At 43.6% G+C, this 27,317-nt stretch overlaps 1 protein-coding gene across 10 annotated transcripts in view; it reads left to right on the forward strand.

Annotated features, from left to right (window-relative positions):
• Positions 1 to 27,317, forward strand: part of LOC310706278 (cohesin subunit SA-2-like) — a 70,222-nt gene that overhangs the window by 41,634 nt on the left and 1,271 nt on the right. For 6 of the 10 annotated variants that reach the window (XM_083501819.1, XM_083501815.1, XM_083501810.1 and 3 more), the window contains 17 exons: positions 3,616 to 3,724; positions 4,711 to 4,828; positions 5,428 to 5,531; positions 6,463 to 6,555; positions 6,646 to 6,735; positions 9,049 to 9,252; positions 12,049 to 12,125; positions 14,247 to 14,334; positions 14,676 to 14,756; positions 16,426 to 16,518; positions 18,680 to 18,842; positions 19,878 to 20,029; positions 21,802 to 21,903; positions 23,774 to 23,928; positions 24,037 to 24,165; positions 25,767 to 25,945; positions 26,911 to 27,079. In XM_083501819.1, coding sequence (XP_083357945.1) covers positions 3,616 to 3,724; positions 4,711 to 4,828; positions 5,428 to 5,531; positions 6,463 to 6,555; positions 6,646 to 6,735; positions 9,049 to 9,252; positions 12,049 to 12,125; positions 14,247 to 14,334; positions 14,676 to 14,756; positions 16,426 to 16,518; positions 18,680 to 18,842; positions 19,878 to 20,029; positions 21,802 to 21,903; positions 23,774 to 23,928; positions 24,037 to 24,165; positions 25,767 to 25,945; positions 26,911 to 27,079 — 2,106 coding nt within the window. Of the gene's footprint in view, positions 1 to 3,615; positions 3,731 to 4,710; positions 4,829 to 5,427; positions 5,532 to 6,462; positions 6,556 to 6,645; positions 6,736 to 9,048; positions 9,253 to 12,048; positions 12,126 to 14,246; positions 14,335 to 14,675; positions 14,757 to 16,425; positions 16,519 to 18,679; positions 18,843 to 19,877; positions 20,030 to 21,801; positions 21,904 to 23,773; positions 23,929 to 24,036; positions 24,166 to 25,766; positions 25,946 to 26,910; positions 27,080 to 27,317 lie in introns of all 10 variants that reach the window. The other 4 variants (XM_083501813.1, XM_083501814.1, XM_083501818.1 and 1 more) reach the window with 1 other exon arrangement.

The raw sequence follows: 27,317 nt of genomic DNA on the forward strand, positions 1-27,317 counted from the left end.
GTTTCACGCCCAATGCCTGGGTCTGGCTCTTTAATGATATTTTGCAATTATAGTTTATATACACAGACTGATGTGCAGGCTTGCTACAAAATGTTGCCTGGCTTTATTTATTTCATTACATTTGGATCCCACCTTTTATCCAGGGAGCTTAAGGTGGCATACATGGTTCTCTCCCTCTCCCTATTTCATCCTCACAACAACCCTGTGAGGTAAGTTAGGCTGAGAGACAGTGACTGTCCCAAGGTCACCCAGGGAGCTTCATGGCAGTGTTAGAAACTGCACCTTAAACCTAGGTTATGGGCACAAGAATGGAATGTCTACTAGGTGCACTTTTTTAATAACAAGAATACAAAGCTGAAAATGAATGAACTGCAACTAAAATATTATTTTATTCATTTTTCATATGGTCTAGTCCTTCCCCTGCCCACCCCCCTAATATTCTTAAGAGGGTCTCTTCTCCAGTCTTCAGAGAGTAGCTGGAAGTGGGGAGGCAGAAAAAGTTCTTCCTTTTCTTCCACTCTGCAGTTTTAATCTGAAATCCTAGGCACAGTACTGCGCCCAGAGCTCAAGAACTCGCTAATTAAATTCCCTGTTGCAAAATGCGCATAGAACAATGGGAGTTTTGAACACTGCATCATGGGTTAAGTAGGGCTCAGAATCTGGGTCTCCCAAGACTTAGTTCAACACTCTGACCACTTTCCTGTGGCTCTTAGGAAATTGCCTCATGCCAAGTCTGATTGGTCCCTCTAGATCACTGCTTCTCAAACTTGGGTCCCCAGCTGTTGTTGGACCACAACTCCCATCATCCTTGACCGCTGCTCCTGCTAGCTGGGGATGATGGGAGTTGTAGTCTCAAGAACAGCTGGAGACCCAAGCTTGAGAAACACTGGTCTAGATCATTGTGGTCTGCAATGACTAGCAGCAGCTTTCCAGGGTGTCAAAGGGGGGGGGGCCCTCCCAGCCCCACCTGGAGATGCTGGTGAGAGAACCTGGAGCCTTCTGCATGCAAGCCAGATGTTGTAGCATTGAGCTGTGGCCCTTCTCCAAACATTTAGTCCTTCACAACCCCACATCTCTGTCTTCCCTTCCCTTATGTGCCAACCTTTTTCATCTCCTCCTATTGGTTGTCCCATTTTATATCTCTCCTTCCTCTCTGCTCCGTCAGTTGTCTTGCCAACTCTGTTCCTGACCTGCTTTCACTGATTTTCTTGTTTGTCTCCTCCCCCCCCTCACTATTTCTTGTTTTCCATTTTGTCCTTTGTTTTCCTCTCTCACCCCAGGTGCCTTCCTTCCTCCTGCCTTCCTTCCTTGTTTGATTGCTCAATTCTCTCTCCCGCCTACCCAATGACTGCTTTTCTTTGCACCGTTCTTCCTTGGCTTCCTTTTCTCAGCTTTGTTCCGGCCCCCATCCACCCTGCACCACTTGTTCCCCTCTTTTCTCCCCCTCCAGTTTACCCCTGCAAGGGCTTTTTTTCTTCTCCCAGCATGCTCAGCCAGGAGCCTTTGCAGTGGCTTTTGGAAATTGGATCCGGGGGTTCCCTTCCACCACCTTGCACACCTGCAAGGGCTTTCTCAAGTCCCACATGACAGTGCTGCATGAGAAAAGTTTTTTTTTAAAAGCCGTCCAAAGATGATGTTCTGCGTGTGGGACATCTTGAAAAAGCATGAGAACGGCTATAGAAGCGATCTCCTGCAGTGCTTCTCAAAGTCTTACACAAGTGTTTGCAGATCTGTCTGAAGGGCTACTTTTCCTGCACCTCGTGGTTCTTTAGGATCCTACCCATTAACTCCAAAAGTCTCACAAAACTTCAGTAAAGCAAGTCAGGGTTGCTGAGAGAACAGGGGCGGGGCTTCCCTAAGGCTCATTAGCATAATTTTCGCTCCATAAGACACACCTGACCATAAGACGCACCTAGTTTTTAGAGGAGGAAAGGGGGAAAGCCCCAGCTTTTTTGAGGATCAGCTCACAGTTGTTGAGCTTACTTTGCAAAGGGAAAAAATCCTGTTTTTATGGAGTTCAACTCACAGTTCTGTAGCTTCTTTAGGAAAGGAAAGGAGCTGTTACTACAGTTTCCAGACAGATAATCAGCCAGTCAAATATCGCTGGGGAAACAAACAGCCTCCCTTGCAGAACATTCAACAATGGAGGCCTGGTCAAGGGGCCGGAATGGCAGCCAGAGATCGACCACACATTCGCTCCATAAGACGCACAGACATCTCCCCTTACTTTTTAGGAGGAAAAAAGTGCGTCTTATGGAGCGAAAAATATGGTATTTTAAGTGATTTCAATCGTGTGTGTTTATATTGTTGTAATTCTGGGACCTTTGTGATGAAGGGCAGGTAAGAAATCCAGTTAATAATAGTGCCACTTAGTAAGTTCACGGCTGCAGTAAGATTTGAACAAAGGCTTCCCCCGCTCCTCCTGCTTACACTTTTTGCCTTTGGCTTTTGCCAAATATTATATAGGGGTTCTCTCTCTCTCTCTCTCTCTCTCCCTTCTGTTTTCTCTGCTTGTTGATTTCTATCCAGTGAGCCAATTTCTTGCCAAGCAGCATCTGCTTGTGATTGTTGTGAATGGTTTATCTTTTCTGATTAATCACAAAGGGTCTCTTCTTGCACAATGCAGCTGCGTAGTAAAAAACAAACAAACCCCAAAAACAAACAAACCCGAAACTAAAACTTGAATAATTTAGTGAGACAGTAGATTAAAACAAGTTCCAGTTTTTCAGTCAAGTTAAAATCTCACTCTCCCAGGAGTAACTTTGTAAATGGGCCTTGGTAACAATATGTGGATTAGGGGAAATGAACTAGAATGATAAAAGGGAAGCAGTATAACCCCCATTGGTATTGGGATGATTTTTTATTACTTACTACTGTGACATGCTGATGAAAATAATTTATTATAGTCAAGGTTTCCCCCCCGTTTTTAATCAATCATGCTTTTTGTTTAATTTTCCATAAGCCGATCGGTTGAAAAAATGCCTAAAAAATCTAAATTAAAATAATAGAAAGAGAAGAGAAGAAAAATAACAGTCAACAACTACGCTGATGCAGAAACAATATGCTGTTGCCATAAATTAAAAGTCTTTCAGTTTTGTTCTTTTCTGGATTTTAGCACAGCAGGGCCTGCAAAACAAAGTCATTGCAGAACAACATCCGCTCATGCAATGGGTCTTCTCCTGCCTTCACCCCTAACAATCTGCTCTTGGAATTGCCCCAGTCCCCAGAAGCAGATTTGGGTGGGGGCACGGGGCGGGAGAAGGACAGGAAGTTCTGTTGCATTGGTGGAAGTTGTTCCACGAGCCCAGTTACATTGTTGGATACAACCCCTTGTCTTGAACCCTTTTTGCCCTTTCACTCAAACCAGAAGGAGCTGGAGCTCTGATTATTATGAGCCAAATGACTCCTAACAGCTTCAAAAAATTAATGTGTTGGATCAACATATGTTTATTAATGTTGTAATTTTCATAATGTGAGCAAGTTCCATTGAACTCTATATGGGACTTACTTCTGAGTAGACGTTTCTAGGATTGTGCTGCTAGAATATATAATATACCTGGCAAGGCATTGCGATTTTGAAAACAGAATCTAATTGTCCGCTTTTTCTGTTGGCAGTTTAATTGTCCAGGAAATTGAAATTGAAGCATTCTCCAAAAGTAATGCAAAGTGGGAGCCCAATGCTAGTCAGCTGAGAGCACTAATAGATTTCTTCCTGGAAAGTGAGGTAAAGGTAATGCATACTGTGTTGGATGAACAGATGAGTTTCTAATATTCACAGAGGTGTCTCACAGATCAGGACCAATTAATGAAGTTGAGTTAATGTAAGGGTTTGAGGGAGGGAAGAAAAGAATTGTGATAATAACAAGAAATGATTGGATGATAAAAGTGTACTGGAAGGTAAAGTTTCAAAATGTGATTGATATTTTCAAGTAATTGTAGACTGGAAGATTTGGACAATTGATTGATATTTTCAAGTGATTGTAGACTGGAAGATTTGGACAAGTAGGCACATGAAGAATATATTTAAGAAGGGTGCCTGAAGGTGCAGAAGGGAAGAGCTTGGTTATGTTCTTAGAAAAATAGTTAGCTATTTTATTGGAATGGGTAGAAGGCTGGGTGCATTTTCTGACTGGAAGCTAAGGTGCCAAGGCAATTCATATTTTGCCATCAGGTTTTAAGTTTGGCAGAAGGTGGAAGTACAAATTAATCGATATAAGCTCAAAATTGTACCTGAGATCTCTCATTCTGAGAAACCATAAGAATTCTAATACTTTAACCTGTTTTGCTGCATGATATAAACTGTTTGCTTTTCATAAATAATCATAATAAATTATTACCACGAGACATGGCCTTAATTTGAGCTGCTTGTTACTGATAGTTCATGTTATATATATTGGCAAAATTTTAACATGATAGGCTGCAATCAAAAGCAGCAATATTCACATGTGGGAAAGTACTGAGCTTGGAAGAGATAGCGGCTTGTCTCTTCCACTGCTGAAGAGATAAGCCACTATTCACTTTAAAAAGCAGCCTGGCTGTTTGACAGTGGAGATCTGCTGCAGGAATAGCATAAAACAAGGCTCCAGCATGTGTTGTACATGCTTCTGCTCCACCTCTTCCCAAACAAGTATTAGATCATAGTGGGAAGTCATGTTCAGTGAACCATTTTGGAAGGTCTGAGTTGTTGTTGTTGTTGTTATTTATTTTTAGCTACATAGCCACGTCACGTATCTTGTAGACAGCCTTTGGGATTGGGCCCCAAGTTTATTGAAAGACTGGGAGTACATGACTGCTCTCTTATTGGGAAATGCCGATAGTCACGAACAAGGTAGGTGTGTCAGGAGAACTTGGCACTTTCGACTTGTGTTGCTGCCTTCGAATTCAGCCAATCCAATACAAACCATTGGACTATAGAGCCAGGATGGATGAGAGGCAGATACCTTTTTCATTAACAGATACCTTTTTCATCAAGCACCAGTTTAAAATGCTGTGTGGAGTTTTGGCACCGAAATGGAGATTCTGTCTTCCACTCGGAGCTCTGCTTTGTGGTCCACTCAATAAAAATCCTCATTGTTCTCTTTGGAGCTTAATTGCTACTTCAGAGCAAAGCAATGTAGTAACCGGGATATGTATGCTAGTCTTTCTTGGCTAATGAACTTTGATGTTCTGTTAAATTCATCTGTTTCCTTCTTGAATAGTTTTATTAGAGCTTTGTCCTTCATTATGTGTTGTGTTACAGTAAGTTCTGCAGAATAACTTGAATGCCCTGCGTGGTGAAAATCTATTCAAAAACTTCCAGTGTTGCTTTTTAGCTAACTTAAAACAAAATGGCCCGGAGAAAGGAAAGGTTTCTGTGTTAACCATCCTAGGATTCCCACCTCTTTCTATGAGAGACCGAATGGCGTCTGTGTGTCATTTTGCTTTCAGCGCTGACTGATGCCCATGAGCGTGTCCTTATTGAAATAATCTTAGCGACCGTTCGAGAAGCTGCTGAATTTCATCCTCCTGTGGGGAGAGGAGGGACCAGGAGAGTGAGTGGCGTTTTGTTATACTGCTTTGATCATCTGGCTTTTGATTCACACCACACACACACCATTGAGCCCAGCTGCAGGTTTCTCTGCATTGACAGAACAGAATCATGGTTGCAAGACGAGCACAGAGCCTTCAATCTAACCAGTGCAATAAAGGGCAAGTGTATTTAGAACACCCACAGAACCTTAATGTCCAGCGCCTGCAGTTGTAAGCTCTGTTTTCATTTGCCTGCTGTTTCAGAGGAGAGCTGCAGTACTAAGGCATGCTTGTTTTGAAGGCCTTTACATCCAGTAAGGGAGTGTGCTTCTCTCCTGCAGAGAGACGAGTGCATTTTAACACAGTATTCTTCAACCTTGGGAATTGTAGTCCAACAACATCAGGGTGTTCAAGGTTGAAGAACACATCAGTACCTTCTGAATAAACATGACTAGGATCAGACTGGGAAAGCAAATGTTTAACTGCAGCCTATTGTGGCTTCCTGATCTTGTAAGCAGTAACCCGGTTTACCAATTATAGTGACAAACACACCGACTTGTTGATACTGCAAGGGTCAAGAGATCTGCATAGCTTGTTCGCAGAACTGAGAAGTGTTGGAACTCTTTCACAAGGTTCCTGATACGCCTGGAATGCCCAGAGGTTTCTTTATCTGCACTCCACGTCCCTTGGCTCAAAACAAGGAATACTTCTTTGCACAACTAAAGAATCTGCATGGCAAAGCTGCCAACTTTTCTTTCCAGTCAATAGCCCCCCCCTTTTAAAAACTCCATAATCCGCAATCAAAACACTGTTCAAATACTGCGCTTAATTAATTAAAATCTGAAGCTTCCATCCCCAGCATTTTGCCGTATTAAGTTTTAACCCTACAACTAGCTTAAGCATAGATCAGCAGCCTGCTTATGCTATAACTGCAACAAGGGGCTTTGTCTGTAGATCCTGTCTTCCAGGGAGAAGAAGATACAAGTGGAAGATTGTACTCGAATTACTGAACACTTCATTGTGGTGCTTCCTCAGCTCTTGGCAAAGGTAACTAGCAGCTGCTCTTGTGAGTGCATATTAAATAATTCATTTGAATTTCAGCAGCTCACTCATATCCTGTTTTTCCCCCCTCTGCAGTATTCTGTAGATACAGAAAAAGTGACAAACCTCCTGCACATTCCACAGTATTTTGATTTAGAGCTGTGCAGTGCTGAACTCCTGGACAAGGTGAATTATTTTTGTGTGTGTGTGCGCGCGCGCACGCACATGTGTGTGTGTGAGAGAGAGAGAGAGAGAGAAAGAAACTTCAAGATAGGATTTTATATTTATTTGTCAAGATTTATATAGCAATTTAATTGGGGGGAAAAAACCACCCAAGCAATTTGCATAAAATTGCACAAGGTATCTATTAAAAAAATAAACCCAGACTTTAAAAGCAGCAGACATAACAAAATGTCAAAATATAGATAAAACCCACAAATGTCTGTAATAAAATTGCGTGCCTTTGTTTAGGCTTGATTTCTTGCAAATGTGGAGCTCCTGCCGAGTAAGACTACAGTCTACAGAGCTGTACTTCATTTTAACTGATGAGTTTTTATAGCCCTTTTGATCCATGTGTGTGCTGATGCTTGTGGTTGGATTGGTGCTTGTGGGCTGGAGGCAGGTGACAGCCTTTTTTTCCATCGCAGTGCTCCAGAAGTTGAGTTAAAAAAAACATGGGCCACCAAGACATAAAAGTGTCCTGCATGTGGTGATATTGAGGGCAGATGCTCAGGCCGTACATATGTGGGAAATCCTGACTTACGCATGAATGGCACCTTCCTCTCAGGTCACACCTTTTCCCTTGGATTCCTTCCCACGCATCTAACTTTGTGCCAGAGCTCTGAACTGGTGACATAGGAAGGTCTTGTGTGCATGTGCTCTAAGAGTGAGGCTGTGTGTGCATGACATTCTAGAATCAATGGAAACTGGGTCCTTGTGTTTTTGTCCATAGTCCACACGTGAACTAGATATTTTTGTCTGTAGCCCACACGTGAACTGGCATTTTTGCCCCAATAAGATGCTTGTTGAGTACTGGTTTGATTCTGAAATTAAAGCTCACTGCAGATTGTTTCTCCATTGCCCCATAGCGTGTCTGTTTAAATACAGATGCAAACAGATGTAAGTGTGAGTGTTCACCCAGATTTCTGTTGCCATTTCCTTCTTCATTTGCCTGGGGCATGTGCAGGGAGGAAAAGGCATGGATAATAATAATAATAATAATAATAATAATAATAATAATAATAATAATAATAATAATAAATTTATTTATACCCGGCCCATCTGGCTGGGTTTCCCCAGCCACTCTGGGTAGCTTCCAACAAAACACTAAAATACAATAACCTATTAAACATTAAAAGCTTTCCTAAGCAGGGCTGCCTTCAGATGTCTTCTAAAAGTTTGGTAGTTATTTTTCTCTTTGACATCTGGTGGGAGGGCGTTCCACAGGGCGGGTGCCACTACCGAGAAGGCCCTCTGCCTGTTTCCCTGTAACTTGGCTTCTCATAGCGAGGGAACCGCCAGAAGGCCCTCGGCGCTGGACCTCAGTGTCCAAGCAGAACGATGGAGGCGGAGACGCTTCTTCAGGTATACTGGACCGAGGCTGAAGCAAGGGGAAGGGTATTCAAAATGTCTATTAAGTCAGCAAACCCCTTGTTAGTGGCATCTTCTAGAATCAAGCTAGACTGAAAGCAGCATGCTGAGGATGACTGCTAGTGATTCTGGATCGAGGAAAACTTTATTTTTTCGTGCTATAAATAGCTTAGTGTATACGCAGCCTGAGTAATAACATATGCCCCCCATCTCTGTGAATTAGGTCACTGTTGTTCTCCCTTTGCGGACTGGCCACGAACCATGCAAGTCAGTGTCCTGCTCAAGGCTATATGAGGAGTTCTAATAATAATAATAATAATAATAATAATAATAATAATAATAATAATAATAATAATAAATTTATTATTCATACCCCGCCCATCTGGGCAACTCCCAATAGAATATTAAAAACACGATAAAGCATCAAACATTAAAAACTTCCCTAAACAGGGCTGCCTTCAGATGTCTTCTAAAAGTCAGATAGTTTTTTATTTCCTTGACATCTGATGGGAGGGCGTTCCACAGGGCGGGCACCACTACCAAGAAGGCCCTCTGCCTGATTCCCTGTAACCTTAATTCACGCAGTGAGGGAACCACCAGAAGGCCCTTGGCATTGGACCTCAGTGTCCGGGCTGAATTATGGGGGTGGAGACGCTCCTGGGCCATGGCCATTTAGGGCTTTAAAGGTCAGCACCAAAACTTTGAATTGTGCTTGGAAATGTACTGGGAGCCAATGTAGATCTTTCAGGATCGGTGTTATGTGGTCTCGGCGGCTGCTCCCAGTCACCAGTCTAGCTGTGTAGCCAGACTTTGAACCTAGGTCGCCTGAGTTCCAAATTGAATGCTATCTTGCTTGTTCCATGGGTTCATAGTTTAATGACATTTGCGGTACTTTTGTTTTATCCACAGCACTTGGACACATTTCTGAGCGAGATAAAAGCCGTTGTAAACAAGCACTCTTACACAGATGTCCTGAACGCTTGCGCCAGGGTATACGCCACTCTTTGCGGTGAAGACGGTTCTGGCCATAAAAAAGTGGGCTTGGCCAGAGATGAACTGGTGGATGAACTGGTGCACACTCTAAACCAGTGTTTGGACACCTTTTGGGACGAGGTGGGTGTGAAGTCTGGATATGTAACGAGAAATGAAACTTAGGTTTCCGGAGCTAAATTTTAACAGGATTTCTTTTTGTTAATTTTGCGCGCGCTCTCTCTCTCTCTCTCTGTGTGTGTGTGTATACAAGTGCAAACATGGCAAGATCACATCTGATTGATTTCCCTAATCATGTTCCTAATATATATGAAGAGGTGGTAGGGTTTATGTGATATTTGCACAGGCACGGCTGAGTAGATTTGCCAGTTCACAAGCTGGCAGTGCTGCCTGCCGCTATCGTCGTTTTGGGAGAGGGGGGGAGGGTGTCCTTTTCCTCCCTCTCCCTCCACCAATGGAGAAATACTGAAGTCCTCTAGGCCATAGCAGGTGCTGGGAGGAAAAGGGCGAAAGGTCTGGCCAAGGCATGAGCTGCATCCCCTCCTGTTGCCTTGGAACGTTTAAAGTTAATAATAGGAAGCGCTTCGAAGATTCATTATGGGAACCCTTCTTTAGCCCAATATACTCCTACACGGAAGTGATATCCATGCTAGAAATGAATCACATGCAAAGTGGGCCAAACTTTAATGATGGTCTTTACCTTTTTTTTGTTTTGTTTGTTTAACTGTTTAGATCCTGCCACAACAGTAATTACCACGAATATTTCTGACTATTGCTTGTTTTCTGTTTGAAGTAGTGCAAAGAATCCCTCTATTGGAATATAATGTGCCTCTCTTGACAGAGTGCTGCGTGAATTGTGAACATTTAAGTCTGTTCTTCACATCTCGGGGAACTGATATTCTACCACTAGACTATTTAAAGTCGGCATTCTTAACTAATGACTGTCTGCTATTTGACATCATTTGTCTGAGGTCCAGTGAGGAAAAAATAATTTAACTAATTGGAGATGAAACTGAGCTTTTTCCTTATTAGGGCAAGGAAGACATTTCCTCTTCCATAACTTTTTAAAGTTCAGCCTCTGCATGGCGATTGCTATGTTAAAACATCTTGCAGCGTTTTCAAACCTTAAAAGTGGCTTTTGCATTTCCATTTGTGTTGGGCTGGTTGGGGGTGGGATTTGCTACAGAAATACTTGAAAAGGTTTTCATTAGTTCTAAGAATACAAGAGCAGCTGTTGGGAATATGAATAGCTTGCAGACTCGGTTCAACAACAGTTGATCAGCTGTGCCATTGCTAACAGATGTCATTCCAACATATAAGAGTTCATGCTGATAGTTTCGTTTCTTTTCTTTTCTTTAAAAAAAGATGGAAGTACAGTAAATGTGTCAGGTTAAATTTGCCCACACTTTTATTTTTGGTAGAAAATAATAAGAAAACATCAATTCTGCACCAACCCACACCAGCTTATTCAGTGAGATAAGCCAGATTCCAGCCATTGACAACCTAGTTTTCTGCAGATTTGCAAGTTGGTAGGGTGGGTGGAGGACTAGAGAGAAATATGCTTGATTTCCATTATTTAGGTTGGCCCCCTAATGTGATTCTTGCAGCGGCATTTAATCCCCCCAGGTTGGGGAGGGAAAGTTCCTGCCATTCCATGGAACTTTGCACACACACACACACACACACCCAACAAAGACTCAGTGAGGGGTGGCATCCTACAGTTTGACAGATCATCTGATGTGAGTCAGAGCAACGCAGGAGCAGCCCAGCATAGGGGATCCAGTAGTAAACTTTCAGCCCTCTTGCAGGAAGACAGAGTGGCTGGGGAAGCCCAGCCAGATGGGCGGGGTATAAATAACTGCTAACAATAGGAAGAAAACTCTATGCCAGTAGTAGCCAATATGGTGCCTTCCACTTATTGTGGGCTAGAGCTCCCCTCATCCATGACCATTGGGCGTGCTAGCTGGCGATGATGGGTATAACAACAACAACAACAACAACAACAACAACAACAACAACAACAACAACAACAACAACAACATTTATGCCCTGCCCATCTGGCCGGGTCTCTCCAGCCACTCTGGGCGGCTTCCAACAAAATATTACAAATACAATAGTCTGTTAAACATTAAACGCTTCCCTGAACAGGGCTGCCTTCAGATGTCTTCTAAAAGTCTAGTAGTTGTTCTTCTCTTTGACATCTGAAGGGAGGGCGTTCCACAGGGCGGGCGCCACTACCGAGAAGGCCCTCTGCCTGGTTCCCTGTAACTTGGCTTCTCGCAATGAGGGAACCGCCAGAAGGCCCTCGGAGCTGGACCTCAGTGTCCGGGTAGAACGATGGGGGGGGGGGAGACGCTCCTTCAGGTATACTGGTATTGTTGTCCACAAAATCTACCCGCTCTGTATTTTATTGTCATTATTATTATTTTGTCTTGTCTAAATTTCATCCAAGGATCACAGGGTGGTTTACAAAATAAAAATAGATAACATAGTAACAAGCAAAAACAATAGCCCCCCCACAGTTTAAAATGCCATAGATTGTTTAATTAGCCCAAAGGCCTGGGAGAGGAGGAATGTTTTTGCCTGGCACCAAAAGATATGTAACAAAGGTGCCAGGCAAATGTCCTTGGGGAGAACATTTTGCACATGGGGAGCCACCACAAGAAAGGCCCATTCTTGTGTTGGTGGCATACAAAGGGCCTCAGATGATGATTGCAGGGTGTGGGTCAATTCATATGGGGAGAGGCAGTCCTTGGGGTGTGCAGGTGTATGCACTGTGGGGGAAGTCTGCATGTTTTGTGTGTGTTGGGGAGGGGGCAGGAATACTGCAGGTCCCTTTCCCCCTATCCAAGCCTGCTTTTCAGAGAGAGAAGTTGCTGCTCAAATGTCACATAGTCTTTTCTCCTGTCTCCTACACAGGGAGGAGGGTTTCGTGCAGAAAAAGAAGGAATTCATCATATATGCTTGACGTTGCGAAGAATAACTGCTTTTCATCAGTGAGATGCTTGTTTATGTTGATTATTAATTCACTTTAGTGACCCTCTGTGGGCACATGCAATTAGAATAATGCTGCTTTGTTTACAGACCTAAAGCCAGGCAGCATAGAATCATAGAGTTGGGACCCAAGGGTCATCTAGTCCAACCCCCTGCAATACATAATACATTGTATTAAAATGTAAGATTGCTGGGTGAAATTAAGAAGTGCAGGTGTTGGGATCAGGAAAATCCCAGGGTCTGCTCTGAAGGCACATTAAGCAGCTGTCCCTCTGAAGGTAAGCAAGTCCACCTGGGAGCCATCTTGAGTTCCATGATGGAAGAAAGGTGGGATATAAATGGAAGAAAAGAAAGCCTTTGCTAATGTAAGCCAAGATGCTAAGAGACTCAAAGTTTCTAAAGTCTGTGGAGACTGTTTTGGGGCCCATAAAGTTCTGGTGTTTATGTGTTGGCACTGTTTCTTGGTCAGTTTAGATAAACTGAAGGCCCACTTAGAGTCATTTAAATATAAAGGCTGCAACCTTTCAAGATGTTGTGAAAGAATAAATAGTTAGTGAATATTGGCTATATTTTTAAATACAGTGGTACCTTGGTTTAAGAACAGCTTGGTTTAAGAACAGCTTAGTTTATGAACCACTTGGATTAAGAACGCTGCAAACCCGTCAGTAGGTGTTTTGGTTTGTGAACTTTGCCTTGGAATAAGAGCATGTTTTGCTTCCTGTTGAGTGTGTTCCATTTGTAAATTAAGTCCCCCACTGCTATGGGAAAGCACGCCTTGGTTTAAGAACGGGCTTCCGGAACAGATTTAAGTTCGTAAACCAAGGTACCACTGTAACAGGATTCTCTGGACAGTTTGGTTTCTAGTTGTGCAAATAAGGCTCTGGGACTTTTATTTTTTAAAGAGTCAGACTGAAGCCCTCCACCCTGCCTGCCACTCATGTCTGAAATGGAACTCAGTTCTGAATTCATCACATTAATGCTGTGTCACAGTGTAAATACATAGCATGATGGATGGCACTGACGTAGTGGGACAAATCTAGGATTTTGCTGAGCATCCGTCCCTGATCTTTGTACCAGGGAGCACATGGCACATGTCCTCTTTGCATGCTTATATCATGGGCTTGCTGGTTTCAAGGCACTAGAAACATCTATAGTGCTGTAGACAGGCATCATCAAGCACTTCCGTTTATTCATGCAAAATTAGTATAGCTCAGTTGGTTAGAGCATGGTGCTGATATCACCAAGGTTGCAGGTTCAATACCCCATATGGGACAGCTGCCTATTCCTGCCCTGCAGGGGCTTGGACTAGATGATCCGCAGGGTCCCTTCCAACTCTACCATCCTATGAAATTGTTGTATTTGTTTCTTAAGATTGGAGTACTATAGGCCTGGGCTAGAATGCTGTGTGCTCTGGGAATAGGAGTCCTGCCTTGCATAGATCTTGCCGATAAGCCAGATTACTATTTCCCCTGCTCCGCTCCCCGTAAGCCAAGTTTGACAAATGGGAGGGGCCTGATGCTACAAATATAAGCAAGCTCCATTTTGTGTGAACTGGGGTCTTTTACCAGATGCCATATATGATGTCGGGTGTTGGGCAGCTGGGCATGGCTTTGCCGAAATGACCTAGCAGGCCAAATTAGGCCCCCTATTTTGGCATTACCAGGTTCAGGCAATTTATGCAACACAACTCTTGCACCCCCTTTTAGCACTTGTATTCTCACAGTGCTGGAATTTGGGACTCTCCTTTTGAATTGTTAACCAGGGTGGGAACAAGTAGGTTTTGAAGATGATTCTGAATCTGTGGCAATCCTGCTAAAAGTCTAGTTGTAATAGGCTGCTTTCCACTTGCTTTGTTGGGCTGGATTAATTTAGTTGTTTTTTGTTTTTGTTTTTTTTTTACAAAAAACCCCAATTGAGTTAAAGCCATGCTTCATTGTGCAGATTGCCAACCTAAGGATTTCTGAGGGTTGTGTTTTTGTTTTTGCTTTTTGTTAAACGAGTTGGAATCAAAATGATGAGTAAAGAGGGTGAGGGCAGTCTTGAGTATTCTGTGGATGGGACTGTTTTGTCACAGCTGCTTGAAAGTTCTCAGAGTGATGTTGTGTTTCCTTTTGGACTTGTAGTGCCCATGATCTCACCAGGTGGAATCTCTATGACACACTGGCTAAGCTCCTTGGTTTTGAGGTGGAACAAAATGCTTTACCTGTTCAGGTAACCGTGACCAAATTATGGACCAGAAAATATTTCACGTCTCCAAAATAGCACACCAGTGTAAATTAAGTCCTAGTTTCAGCATCCCATGGGTTTAATGACCTCCCCCAGCCCCCGGCCATTTCCCATCTTGTTAGGCTGAATTTCAGCTGATACTTGAGTCTGAGTAGAACACATTCTTAATTCAGTGACAGAAGTGGCATTTAGATGTGGGTGAATCACTGGATTCTTTATTTGTGGCAGAGGAGTGGAATTTTCTGCAGTGAGGTGACTGCCCATGCTAAGCTTCTCGGTTCAGGATTTGAAATGATTAAGTCACGACTCTTGGTTTTCTTTTGCAGATCCTTTGGCCTGCTTTCCAGTGTGCTTATTCTGCACTGCTTTGGCAGCTCTCTTCTGCACTAGAGAACACTTCTTCCAAGGTTAGTCCCAGGGTGGGGACTTCAAGCCACTTTTCAAGGCTTCTTTGTGTCCTTTTGTGCTTCCTTGGTCCAGTTGGAGCTTCATAAGAATTTGAGCTTCCAGAAGCAAAAGTGGCTCACGTTCTGATTTCCTGATTCTGGTGCAGTAGTGACTCAAAAGCAAGCAACACCATCCTTGAGCTCCCACTTCAGAGATTATTTGGAGTCCTTTGTGAGACCCATTATCCTCCTCTTCCCAGGTTCCATCAGAAGCATGTTGTTCATACTTCTTCTTCATACTTTTGCAAACCTTGCATCTGATAATAACAACTGATGGGTTGGAGAGAGAGCAACTACCTGTGAAACAGGGGCTTCACACTCTGAATTTTTTCTTCCTCAGGAAGAAAATCATCATGGTAACATGTGCTTTCCTTTGATCACATGGACACTGTGCAAATGTGAACTGCTTGAGTATAAACCACTTTGAGGTTTTATCAGTGCTTTTTTTTCTTAAAAAATGTTTAGGGTTACTCTCATTTTGACTCAAGAAAAATCACCATTTTATAGTTCAAATCGGGGAAATAAATACAGTAATTGAACAAAAGTACAAAGATTCACTAAATGTTTGAGGGTATGCATCCCCGCAGAAAAAAAGCACTGGGTTTTATTACAATCAAGCAGTATATAAATAAAATTAACACTGTGGGCAGCATGTTGATGTCTTCCTAGCACATGCAGTGTACACATGGCCAAAAAAGTGAGTTTATATTTATATTATATACCATTAGAGAGGATAGGAGCAGCCTGCCCTGATAAGAGTTTTTGGGAAACAATTAAAGGGCACCTGGGACACCAAAACGTCTTTGGCTGCCATATTGTACCTGGTAAACAATGGTTATATATGCAGAATACACCCGGATGATCCCTGAGTGACTTCACTAATCTGTTTTTTGATAGAAAACCCAAACAAATCATGCCAGCAGCTCATTTGCTGCATGTTTGTGTGGTTTCTGTCTTGATTTCATCTGCAGTTTTTTGTGGGATGCTGTAGCCAGTTTTCTGTGGGTACTCAAGGGTACGCAGTACTGGCAGCTACTTTCCCCAGAAGAAAAGCACTGGCTGTATCTCAGAATCAAAAAAGAAAAGAAAAGTAAGGATGTCACTGTGAGTTTTAAAAAAAATATTCTTTATGCAAATCAGCATTTCCCACTCTGGGACACCTTGGTTCCCTGCAGCAGGGACCTGAGTGACAAGGGGAAGTGAGCCGACACAGATTGGAGCTGATTACATCTTGTCCTTGTTCCACACTATCACTACGCTGTCTATATAGTGTGACAGATTGTTGCAAAACAGTGGATGGGAGGAATAAATCCTCATTAGATTCTGTGCACATCTCTGCTGCGCTACTGGCAAGATAGAGAGTGAAAAACTGCTGGATACAAAGGTAGAATGAGGAGGATCATGGTGTCCTGTGGATTTTATAGAGATTTCTCACAGCTCCTGTGACTCCTTGCACCCCCCATTTCCTCTGTGCTTCCTCTTCAAACAGAATAAGATGCGAAGAAGAAACTTGAGATGCTACAAAGTTCTGCACCTTTCACAGAAGTCTTGAGATGGGCTTCGATGACATAGAATTATTCAAAGAGGCATTTTGCAGAAATAATTTCTGATTTTCTCCTTCCCCTTAAAGGAAAGCATTCTTGCCTTGAGGGCACACTTGAAGCAGTACTGCCACATTTGTACGTGCTACCTCAGCCACCGCAGCAGAAAGTTACGTGAAAAGGTAAGAATCCTACATGCCCTTTCATGTGACTTTTCCCTTGAGATTTGCACCCCTCCCTATCCTAAGAGCAATGTGGGCAAGTGTTGCGTACACGTATTCAGAAGAACTACTCCCCTGTTTTGAGGGGTGCTGTATTGCCTAGAGATACTAAAATTCTGGGGAGGAAGGAAGAATTGACTCTAATCTCTGTACAACACAGCACCCAGTTGCTGATGTGACTTAGTGGCTAAGCAGGCTGAGCTGTGAACCAGAAAGCCGCTGGTTTGCATCTTGTGTTTGCCATCAACTCACTAGAGGCATTAGGCAACCCACTCTTTGCTCTCATCAGCATCTACATCTGCAGCGTGGGGGAGAATATAATAATAGTAATAATAATAATAATTTATTATTTATACCCCGCCCAGCTGGCTGAGTTTCTCTAGCCACTCTGGGCGGCTCCCAATCAAGTATTAAAAACAATACAGCGTTAAATGTTAAAAACTTCCCAGAACAGGGCTGCCTTCAGGTGTCTTTTAAAGATAGGATAGCTACTTACTTCCTTCACATCTGAAGGGAGGGTGTTCTACAGGATGGGCGCCACTACCGAGAAGGCCCTCTGTCTGGTTCCCTGTAGCCTTACTTCTCGCAATGAGGGAACCGCCAGAAGGCCCTCGGCGCTGGATCTCAGTGTCCAGGCTGAGCGATGGGGGTGGAGACGCTCCTTCAGGTATAATAATATTGTATTATTGTACTCCTTCAGAATAATATTGACTGGCCTAAGAAGGTTGTTGTAAGGATTACAACATTAAACATTTGAAAGCACCAAGGAGGAGGATTAGTCCAGTTCCCTGGTGGACCATAGTGAGGATTTATTCCTCATGAGAACAATTAACCCAGTTTGGTGCTTCTCCACACGAGGAAATTGCAATCTCCCCTCCTGTCATCCTGGGCCCAGGTGGGATTAACACTCCCTAGTGGTTGAGGTTGGGAATTTAGTTGTCTCATAGGAATTTTTAACCAGTGGTGTCCCTGGAAGCGTCTCCAGTTTAAAGTTCCTGTTGATTCACACTTTGTGGTGTTAATGGTGTTTCCCCCCCCTGGTGTTGCCCGTGGGGATTGGATGAAATATGAAGGTGAGCCTGTGAGGAGAAGGGGTTTGCTTGGTTGTTACTGGGCAGTTGCTTCCACTGTGGACTGGACTTGGCAGAAGAAGTGCTTTCGCTTTCAGTAGGACCATCCTAGTAAGCCAAGTAGGGCAAATCTTATGCTGTACTTTGCTGTGTGTTACTAGCGCAGGTGAGATGGAGAATGGTTGCTCAGCGGAGTTCCCAGGTGGGCTGCATGTGCGGCCTGGCATGGCTTTCCTTGGGGCACAGAAGAAATCGGCCAACTGCAGGGGGGGGCTTGTGGGTGTGCCTGCCAAAAACTTTGTTTAAATTGGCCAATCACGACCTTCAAAGTGGGTGTGGCAAGAGTGGCGGACCAGAGTAAAGAAGTCTTCACTCCAGTCCACCTCCAGAATGCTTAAGCCAATGGCGTTGGGCCCCAACAACACGGTCAGCAGAGCAGCAACTCTTCTGCCCCCACCCTATATCCTGCTCCCTTGGTGCTGTGGTTCAAAATGGTTGCTGTATTTGGGGCTGGGAAGGATTTTGCCTCCAAACAAATGGACCCATTTGAGGGCTTTGCCTTCCCCATAGCAATCATCACAATTTTTGGCAGATAAGGAATTGGTGGAATCCTTAATCTAATCTCAGGTGTGGGGATTGGCGGGGGGAGGGGCGTACTTTTTGTGCGTGTGTGTGGCTTTGAAATTGGCATTTCACAAGCTGAATTATAGCTGGTTGATGTTTTTGTATTTTTTGAATGTCCAAGGTTTTGATGTGCAGTAATCCAATGTTATGTTACAATAATATGGTACAGCATTTTTTTAAAAAAATATATTGTATCTTTAGCGTTATATTGTTATTACTGCCTTAGTGCACGTGGTTCTGAAAGGTGGCTTATAAAAATTTCAAAACAGAAGTGCCTAAGTGCTCACATGACCCGGAAGCTGTATGCTGGCTCCCTCGGCCAATAAAGTGAGATGAGCGCCGCAACCCCAGAGTCTGCCATGACTGGACCTAATGGTCAGGGGTCCCTTTACCTTTTTAAGTTGTTTTTCTTTTATTTATCATTGTAGGCTTTTATGATACTTTGCGACTTGTTGATGATTGTAAGTCATCAAGGTTTAAGTGATGGACTGATTGAGTGTGTGGAGTACCTTCCCAGTTCATCTCTTCAATCAAAACTGCTCTTCTTCATTGAGGATCATGTTTTTGCAGAGGAGCCAAAAGAATTCAGAGGTCAGCAGTGCTTTCCAGCAAGGAACTAAACATACTTTGCTGATAATGTCTGTGTTCCACTTAGTAGTGTTCTGCTACCCAAGGTAGACAGGGTGGTAGCAACTAAAATCACATGCCTCGGTGGGCTTACTGGAACAAAATGTTTTAGCAGGCTCTGAAAACAGTACAGCGATGGTGCCTGTGTAATATCAATGGACAGGGAGTTCCCAGGATGCGAAGGAAGATGGAGTAGATGCACCATGGGAGGTGCCAATGTGCTCGCTCATCATGTGTTTATTTCAGTATGGGGCTTTCAATGCTCTCCTGTTTAATCTTCCTCCTCATTCTTGGTCCCCATGATATAGATTCTATTGGCAGTCAGAAATCAGCCCTGTGGTTAACATCTATTGCAGGTTCTGGCACTGAAGATGGAGAATTTACTCCAGAAAAATACCTTGTGCCATCGTTTATATTTCCTACAAGAAGTTCTCCCCAACATTTTAGTATTAGTATTCCTAGCACATATAGGTTAGCACAATGCATCAGGAAATGTTATTTGTTATTATCAGAGGAGTTGCACTTGCACTGATTTTCATTATTTTTATCCAGCCATATATGAATGTGATGAACTTCCCAGTCATAGTTACATAGGGTTTAGGAGACCTCTGGTATTCACTTGCTCCTCTTTGCTGCTCTGTACATACTGCTTTTCAGTGAGGAGATCCATGTGAAATGGCAGATGAGGTGTTAGCACTGTCATCAGCCTTGATAGCTCAGTTGGTTAGAGCGTGGGGCTGATAATGCCAAGGTTGAAGTTCGGTCCCCGTATGGGACTGCTGCATATTCCTGCATTGAAGGGGTTTGGACTAGATGATCCTTGGGGTCCCTTCCAACTCTGTGATTCTATGATGTCTGAATAACAACAAATAAATGCTTTTAAGGTTTTGTGAACTGGTCACATACTCGAGGGTGTCTGTTGCTCAGATTAAGGTTTGTATTTGAAAATGCTTCGGAATGTAGTGTTAGCATGAAACCTAACCAAACTCGCTGCTGTAGTCTTGACAGGAGAAGAAGTGAAAAAGATGGAAGAACAAAAATTGGATGCCTTGCAGCAGAAACGGTGCCTCCTTGCAGCTTATTGCAAGTTAATTGTCCATAATGTTGTCGAGATGACTGCCGCTGCTGAAATCTACAAGCATTATATGAGGGTAATTGAATAATCTCCTTAGCGATGCCTTCCAAATGCTGTAAAAGTTACAGTGGTACCTTGGGTTAAGTACTTAAGTTGTTCCGGAGGTCCGTTCTTAACCTGAAACTGTTCTTAACCTGAAGCACCACTTTAGCTAATGGGGCCTCCCACTGCTGCTGCCCCACCAGAGCCCAATTTCTGTTCTCATCCTGAAGCAAAGTTCTTAACTCGAGGTACTATTTCTGGGTTAGCAGAGTCTGTAACCTGAAGCATCTGTAACCCGAAGTGTATGTAACCCGAGGTACCACTGTATATAGCAAGCACAAACACTGAGTTTATTAGTACACACTCAGTCTTGATACATGTGCCATGGTGAGTACAAATGAGTACACTCTGTATTCCCTTCTGTTTTATTACATTGCTGACTGCACTTTTAGAAGACTCTTCCTTAGCATCACCCATATTTCCACTGTGACAGTGGGTGGGGGGAGAGTTATGGCAGGCTGGAGAAGTGTTTATGTGCATTGCTAATACTCTCACTGCTTTGAGGGAATCTTACAAGGAAAGAACTTTTGCAAGGTGTCTTTAGACTGTTGGCTTTTTCACACCTACAGTTTTTTTTGTTTTTTAAAAGGTACATGCACCTAAAATGTTTTGAGTTGAAAACTCAAAATACAGTCGAAAGTGCAAAGATGCCAACACACATATCTGGCGGGTACACTTTCCAGGCAACTGTGCCTGGCTGTGGTTCTGTTTGAACATAGACTGGGAACAAATCTGGTTAGCTGCAATATAGTGAGAAGGGCTAAACATAATACAAAACCGTAGCTTGGTGTTATGCGCACCAGCCTCAGGTCCACGCACTTCCCTCTACACTGCTGTGGCCTTGAGTAGGAGATTGGAAGCATTCACTTCAGTTTTAAACCAGCTGCAGTTTGTTGTTTCTTACAAGGGACAAATTGCAGGTGGTTCACCGTAGCTTGCCTGAAAAAAGCCTACTTCAAATCATGGTCTGGTCCTGGTTTGTTCAGATAAACCTCGGTTAAAACTAAGCTGCAGTTCCTGGTTTCGATGAAGCAAGAGATTGTGGTTTGTTTAAAACAGAAGTGGATGCCTCCGATTTCCTCCCTCCTTGTCACTAGAGGAGGGAGTGGGAGCAGGCGCATACACATAACACGGAACTGGGTTAGCTTTGTGTCCAAATTAGGTCATCACATGAAACACCTCTGCCAAACTGATCAGGTATGGTCTCTGCGTAATCACACACACAGGAAAGAAGCGCAGAATGTCTTCAGAATATTCTAGAGCTAGAACCTAGACGTTTTGTACACCCGGAGGGGAAGATTCAATACCTTCCTTCTCAGTTCTTACTTGATAACTTCACCAGTAGCATTGACTGGAATATTTTTTTAGGTTTTCCAAAAACAAGCAGATTAGGCCTGTGATTTTTCTTTTCTCTGCTCTCGTGTTTTTATATAGATATGAGCTATGATCCTGTTTGGGAGTGAAACTCACTTCCAATTAAATGTGTTAAATCAGGAGTGTACTGCATGAATAAAATCGTGAGAAAACGCTTGCAGTGTACCATGGAGCTTAAATACCATCATTCCTTATACAAAGCTATAAATAAGTTAACTTGTTTCATTGTATTTTAGTATTCTGCTGGAAGCCGCGAGTGGCTGGGGAAAAGTTATAATAATAACTTTTTTGTTTTGTTTTTTAATAGCCTTTTAAAAAATAATGCTATTCCCGGTTGTGATTGAGAGTTTTCCCCTCTTTGCCATTTAACAGACTTATAATGACTTTGGCGACATAATTAAAGAAACCTTGAGCCGGACGAGGCAGAATGACAAAATTCAAAGTGCAAAAACACTGATCCTCTGCTTGCAGCAGGTAAGGCGATTCCTGTATATATCCCATTGACAGAATTCTAAGGAGGCCCTTCTCCATCTAGCCTCAACTCTTGGTTAGGACTATATTGGGGGAGGGGGGAACATGCTCCTTCAGGTATTTAGTCATTCAGGCCTTTATGTGTCATCTGTAAAATTCTGAACACAGACCAGAACTGTGTTGGTTGCCAGGGTAGTCCTTTAAGAATGGTGTGATGTGGCTCCAAATATCGACTCCTCTTAAAAGGCAATTCAATGCGTTTTGCACTAGCTGCAGTTTCTGGTGCTATGTGGGCACACTAGCAGGAGGTGCCAAACTGGCTCTGCTGCTGGGCCTGCACAGTGAAACTGTTATAACAAGTTAGAATTGGTTCACCTAGTTCAATATTATCTACTCTGACTGGCAGCAGTTCTCAGGGCGCTCTTTTCTTCACTGCCCTACCTGTCTTAGGCCTAGTTCTCACTCATGTAGCAAATCCATGTCTGGGCTGTTACCTGCAAATGAGGCGAGGACAGCTGGTGTTCAAAATGAATGAGAAACGCTCCTCCAAATTGTTTACCTCCACATAGAATAGATTTTAGGGAGAAAGGGAATGGCCTACTTGCCATCCTAATATGCTGGCTTTATCCAGGGCCAGACCTATCGTTAGGCAGGCTGTGGTAGATGCCTCAGACTGCTGTTTTGGGCAGTTCATGAAAGGGCAGGAAATTGTTAGTTGGTTCATTTATTATGATTTTATTTTTAATGGCAGAAAGGAGAGGTGCTTGTGGGATTTTCTGTGGGAGGTACCAGAATAACTTGGCTGGCCCTGGGTATTATGAACCTTGGCTTTTTGTAGTTGGAAGTGGTGTAGCCCCAATACAGGTTCACCATTTCCATATGAGCAAGGCCCCAGATGCACTGATACATTTTATCTTGGTGTCATATAAAGAATGCAGAATTTTGCTAGCCTAGGCTAGCTTGCTCAGAACTGTCTTATCTGCTCTGCAAGCTTATATGCTACCCTCCAAGCTTCAGAATGTCCCCCTTCAGATGGCTGACATATGAGCCCAGTGGATTTCAAACAATGTCGTCAAGAGCTTAGGAAGTGCCATGACCCATCTGCTGAAATATGAGAGGTGGGGAGGCTCAGCAGCGTTTAGTGAGCTGCGCTCTGCTCACATAGGTCAGGAGCCTGTGTTTACATATCACATAGGCAACCAGCCCAGTTTGGGAGTTTCATTGACCTTGGAAAGTCCAAACCTCAAGGCATGCGAATAACCCACCTAGCCAGTTGGTTTGGGGGAAATCACGTTCTCTCTTGTATTAATGAGCACTTCGGGCTTGTTCTCCTCCATTTATGCAAGGCAGGCTTCAATATAAAGTGTATTCAGAAACTGTGAGCAAAGTATGTACACTTAGCTCAAATTATGTGCTTAATCTGATCCACAAAAATATTCCTCAGAAAAAGTAATGGGAAGTGTTAAAAAAATAGTTTCCCCATATTCAGAAGAATTCTGAAAGGGGTTAATTGCATGTTACATGCAAATGGATAATTCATGTTGTTTAATTAAATGGCATCTCTCAGAAGGCATGGTTTATTTGTTTGTTCTCATGCTCTCACACCATTTTGTACTGGAGAAGTGGCAGAGTTTAGGTGTCTTAATTGTGTCCCCTATGAATTCTGATCTGCCCACCACCCGCCCGGATTCCCACCTGTAGCCTTTGGATTCTTGCTCAGCTTGGTGGGATTCTAAAAATATATAATCAGATTAGTGGTGCTTAACTGCGTCCTGAGCAAGGAATTTGTCAGATGTATGGCAGGTATGTGTTCTTGGGGCTTTCCCCCTTTTAATTGCCTGGAAAATTTTATATCAATTCATGTGGTTCACAGCTGTTTCAGAAGCATGCCAGAAGCCAGGACAACAGCAATAGCATTAACAGCATAGATTCCTCCTTCAACAACATTAAAGAGCTCGCACGGCGCTTTGCTTTGACATTTGGCTGGGACCAGGTGAAAAGTCGAGAGTCAGTAGCCATGATACACAAGTAGGTGCCAAATCCATGTTGTCCCTTGGTCTTCCATTGTGTGGCATCCACGTTATAAACCTCTCTCTCTCTCTCTTGCTTTCTTCTCTTTCTTACTGTTGCTTAAAGGGACGGTATTGAGTTTGCCTTTCAAGGAATTGGTGCCCTGGAAGGGAAGAGCCTGCCTCCCAATCTGAACTTCCTGCTCATCCTCAGTGAATTCTCCAATAAGCTTCTAAAGCCTGACAAAAGACTTGTGTAAGTTTTACCTTTGGTGTTCAAATGCTTCTGGACAGCACAGGAGTCTCTGTGGTATTGAACTTAAATAAACTCTTAGGTATAGGAGGCGTTACATATAGGTGTTAGCATGGCTCCTGCTTACAAACTACTTGTGCATTTGTGCTCAGAGCGAATACCGTATTTTTCGCCCTAGAGGACGCACTTTTTCTCCTCCCAAAATGAAGGGGAAATGTGTGTGCGTCCTATGGGGCGAATACAGCCGCGCCAGCCTCCGGAAGGTCGCGCAGAGCTGCCTGCCCTCCCGGGGTCCGCGCAGCCCTGCGCGACCCTCCGGAGCCCAGCGCCAAGCCGCACCGGGCTCCGGAGGGTTGCGCAGAGCTGCCTGCATTCCGAAGCCTCGGGCTTCGCACAGCTGTCCACAAGCCTGGGGAGACCGGCGCGGCTCCCTAGGCTTGCGGATAGCAGGCTGTTCTGGGGGCTGGGGTCGGCTCGGGCTTCCCCCGCGCCAGCCCCGTGCCTGGAGGGGAAATAATTTTTTTTCTTTATTCCCCCCCCCAAAAAAAAAACTAGGTGCGTCCTATAGGGCGGTGCATTCCTATGGGGCGAAAAATACGGTAAATGGCAACATCTCTGTATACAATTCTGCTATGGATTTCTGTTAATGCCCTCCTCCTTGGTCTTCTGCTGCCAATTTGAAAAGGTGGGCTGAGCTGTTTGGACTCAGGCTTATTTTTGCTGCTAGTATAGCTCACATAGCACAGAAATGGACAAGCTGTGGCTCTCCGGATATTGTTAGTCTACAGCAGGGGTCGGCAAGGTTTACCTTGCCTGGGCCGGTTCACTGCCATGGCGCCCCCAGATTGCAGGCGCATGCGAGTGCCCGCGATTTCTGCCGTCTTTGCGCAGACGCAATTTCTGGCACTGCGGAAGCAAGTGCCCGTGCTGCACTGGTTTAGTGCAGCGCACAGGGACTCACCGAGCGGGCGGCTCAGTTCAGGGGCGGCTCGTGGGCCGGTTAAACGACCCCCGTGGGCTGCTTGTGGCCCATGCGCCTTAGGTTGCCTACCCTGGTCTACAGCTCTCATCATTCTAGGAACGTTTGCTATGCTTGCTGGGGTTGATAGGAGTTGTGTGTCCAACGATCTATAAAGGGCCACAATATACTTGACATACAACTTAATTCTGTGTGCTTATAGGCTAACCCTTGCTGGCCAAACCACTCCTAAGAGTGATGCAGGAGTAGGAAGAGTTATGTGAAGCTGCATACATGCATACACACTGGTGGTGCGTGTTATGAGCAAGCAGTGTTGTTATCTATCCCTTGTCTACAGGAGAGCCACTGGAATATGAAAAGCAATTAGGAAACTGCTGCAATAGTATACTCCTGCTACACTAAGCAAGCACCTTTGAAGTCCACTTTAAACATGCCGTACTTTAAATGTCCTTTCTGTGCGGAATTGCTTCCGAATTAGTGTTGTCTTGTCTTAGCTGATCGATGGGCTGCCTTGGTTGAGAAATAGAGGAAAGCTTTGTTAATTACTATAGAGAACCATCTCCTTGTCAGATTAGAGCTCCTGATCTTTCGGTCGTTTGTATTTCTCCCTCATGTTCACATCCAGATATTGTTACTTGTTGAGATATACCTCTGAACCAGCACTTTGTAAAGAAGAATTTGTGTACTCGCTGGAGTGGTACAGAACCTCTTTGCTGGCCAGTGATGAAGATGAGAGTTCTATCATCAGCAGCATAAGTGAATGGCCATCCGATAGGACACCATGTAAAAAAAACCTCTCTGAAGGTATAATGTGACTATTTTATTTTTAAAAGTTATAATAATAATATGTATCTGTAGGTAATATGTATATCTGTAGGTATATGTACAATATGTATCTGTAGGTAAACAATATACCGTAATTCTCTCATCTGGTGTCTTGTAGCAGTTGTATGGAACAAAGCAATCAATCAATCAATCAATCAATCAATCAATCAATCAATCTATATAATGCAATTTAACCATGTATATTCAGTAATCACAAAATCATTTATTTAGCCCTTTCAGTTTCTCCATTATCCTAGCTTGCCAGATGGAACAATACTCCCTTCACCCCTTTGCTTTTCCAGGGGTTCTCTGAAACTGCCCCATCAAGCCACTTTTTGTAGCATGCAGGGAAGGGAAAGCTCTGTTGCTGACAAGGCTGATCAGTATCAATCCAGACAGTGAGATAAGATATAAAAAGGGTAGAGAACTATCCTTAGACGTTTCCCAGCAACTCCGTTCTTTGTTGCCCCTGAGTAAGCCAGCATTTTGTACCCACTGGGCATGCTTCCTTGGTTTTGTTTGCTGCATTTTTTAAAATATACTTTTGCAAAACTCAGGGTTTCCTCAAAGCTGCCGCCGCCTCTGTTTTGGCTACATAAGCGCAGACATTCTTTCATGAAGATTGGAAATACAAAAGCTTCTGTATCCACTGAGAAAACATTTTATATCCTGGCCCCTGGAAGCAACCCATTCAGCTTTGAACTCTTATATTCTTTCTCCCCTACCATGGCTCCCCACATAAACCCTCTCCTGAAGCTTCGTTGTGGCCTTTGATGTGGTGCAAGGAACAACAGTCAGAAAGGAGAAACTGGCAGCTCCCCTGTGCACAGACTTCCTGGGTAGTGGTTCTAGGAATATGCTTGTCGGTGTTAAGGCATTCTGGCGTGTCCAGTTGTTTGCACTGACTGACATGTAGATGGATGATGGATATAATTTGTTTCCAGGATCCTGCGCCAAAACCAGTCATACTGAGATGGCAAACACACCTTCACATGCCCATTGCCCATCTGACCTCCCTTCCTTGGCGCAGAATAGCAGGAAGAGGCTAAAATCTCATGACAGTTGTCACCAAGAATATCCATCAGGTCCTGAAAGACTGAAGAGAAAATATAGGTAAGGAATAGGCTTGGGGTTATCTTTGTAACTTGGAATCTCTCACTTGGTTGTAGTTTCTGCAGCACTTAAGAACTGAATCATTTCAACTCAACCTTTACTGAAGCATATATGAAGCTGTTTTGTAGGGTCTGTTTAGCCCAATATTGTCTACTCCAATTGGCAGCAGCTGTCAAGAGTCTTGGGCAGAGCTCTGGTACGCTGTTCTTTAACTGGAAATGGCAGGGCCCTTCCCGAA

This window comes from Podarcis liolepis, assembly GCF_965112155.1.
Source record: "Podarcis liolepis genome assembly, chromosome: 4".
NCBI lineage: Eukaryota > Metazoa > Chordata > Lepidosauria > Squamata > Lacertidae > Podarcis > Podarcis liolepis.